At 48.8% G+C, this 1877-nt stretch overlaps 2 protein-coding genes across 2 annotated transcripts in view; one reads left to right on the top strand and one right to left on the bottom strand.

The window, feature by feature from the left end:
* The window catches only part of LOC119618050, an 18863-nt gene that overhangs the window by 11410 nt on the left and 5576 nt on the right, over positions 1-1877 (bottom strand). The gene's annotated exons all lie outside the window — the stretch shown is intronic.
* On the top strand, positions 7-1176 carry LOC108229727 (zinc finger protein 37-like). The gene has a single exon (XM_017405400.3). It carries the CDS (start codon positions 9-11, stop codon positions 879-881), a length of 873 nt encoding a protein of 290 aa, XP_017260889.1. The 5' UTR covers positions 7-8; the 3' UTR covers positions 882-1176.

Here is a 1877-nt window from a genome sequence, read left to right as displayed (position 1 = left end):
GTTCCTTCATGGAGACTCCTACTGATCCAGAACCAGAACCAAACAGAGACCAGCTCCTCTCTCCCGTCTCTCCTGTAACTGAGGGTCCAAATCCGAACCAAAGCCAACATGTGGAGTCAGAACCAGCTGGAACTGCTGAGCTGAGCCTGAAGAAGAGACGTTCTTCTGGGTCCAGCAGACAGTCCAGAACCGAGCCTGCTTCAGAGTCCGTTATATGTGACGTTTGTGGAAAAAGCTTTAGGAATAAATACAAAATGAAGGTTCACAACAGAACCCACACCGGGGAGAAACCACACGTCTGTAAGATCTGCAGCAAAACCTTCCGAGAAAGCAGCGACTTAACGATCCACACGAGGACCCACACCGGAGAGAAGCCCTACGTGTGCAAAGTGTGCGGCAGAGGTTTCATGCACAGCGGTGGGCTGACTGTGCACGTGAGAACTCACACGGGGGAGAAACCCTACGTGTGCAAAGTGTGCAGGCAGAGTTTCCGACAAAGCGGCACGCTGTCCGTGCACATGAGGACCCACACCGGTGAGAAGCCCTACTCCTGCCAGCGATGTGGCAAAGATTTCAGTCGGAACGATAATTTGCTCATCCACATGAGGACTCACTCAGACGAGGAGCCAGACCCCGCCGGGAACGATTCCGTCCGTGTCAGAAGCCACGCGGGCCTGAAGCCGTTTTCCTGTGAGTCGTGTGGGAAAAGCTTCACTCATCGCAGTAACCTGACCGTCCACATGAGGACCCACACCGGGGAGAAGCCCTACTCCTGTCAGCGATGTGGAAAAGCTTTCCGGCACCACAGCGGCTGGTCCGTCCACATGAGGACGCACACGGAGAAGAACCTGCGGAACTCTGGGACTCCAGGAAGGATCTGAAGTCGAGCCGCAGCCTGAATATTAACTTTTATTTCTTTGTTTTTTAAAGTCTAAAAAGCAGCTGTGATGGGACGGATGAGAGGCAGTTCAGTGGAAACTGAGCTGATGTCCGTCTCAGGTTGATGGTGTGAAAACTGGGACTTCCAGGTTGTTATTGAACCGGAACTCTGGGAATTTTTATATGAAAACGTTCGGCTCATCCAGAAGATGGCTGCTGCGACTTTTAGTTTTTGTAACTTTTATACTTTTCCAAATATTTAACTTTATTTAAAATAAAATTCTGCTTAGAGAATTATTTATTCCTCCATCAACAAAGTTCTGTTTTTATCTTTTTATGCTACTTTTAGCTGCAGTGTTGTTAATATTAGCAAACATTTTCTAACTTCAGCTCTTCCATCTGTTCTTCTAGTTTCAGCTGTTCTGCTTATTGTAGCTTCTGGTCTTCTTGTGTTAAATTTAACATCTCAGCAGCCGTCAAACAGAAAAGGTTCTCCAGGTTCGGCTGAAAGATTGTGCTGTAGACTCTGAGGACAGCCTGAAGGTGGCGCTGTTGGGCTGCTGCTGGGACTGCAGCTCAGGGTTGAGCTCTGGCAGGTTGATGATGATGTTCAGGATGTGTTTATCTGCTTGTATAGACTTAGAGAGAAGTAGAGTCTGTGTTTCTCAGCAGGCCTCAGACTCCACAGGGCTGCTTGGAACCAGGTTCTGTCTCAGGTGTTGTGTCTGGTGGAGCGTAAAGCTTTGAATCAACCAGCTGCTCGGACACAAAGGAGGAGTCCCAGCCTGCGATAAATCAACACAGAAACTTTCTGTTAGTGAGAGCATTCTGATCATCTGTGGATCAGATGTGTTTGCATCATTAAATCATCATGAAATATTAGATTTTACCACAACCAACCACTGACAGGCCTCTGCCAGAGCTCAACCCTGAGCTGCAGTCCCAGCAGCAGCCCAACAGCGCCACCTTCAGGCTGAGCTGTCAATCAGCAGCAGCTG

The sequence above is a fragment of the Kryptolebias marmoratus genome, linkage group LG20, assembly GCF_001649575.2.
Source record: "Kryptolebias marmoratus isolate JLee-2015 linkage group LG20, ASM164957v2, whole genome shotgun sequence".
Taxonomy (NCBI): Eukaryota; Metazoa; Chordata; class Actinopteri; order Cyprinodontiformes; family Rivulidae; genus Kryptolebias; species Kryptolebias marmoratus.
The sequence above is the reverse complement of the archived record's forward strand: the minus strand, read 5'-3'. Positions and strand labels throughout refer to the sequence as shown.

What these genes read in the sequence shown, in the direction of transcription:
- LOC108229727 (XM_017405400.3), top strand. Translation starts at nt 9, where the DNA reads ATGGAGACTCCTACTGATCCAGAACCAGAACCAAACAGAGACCAGCTC.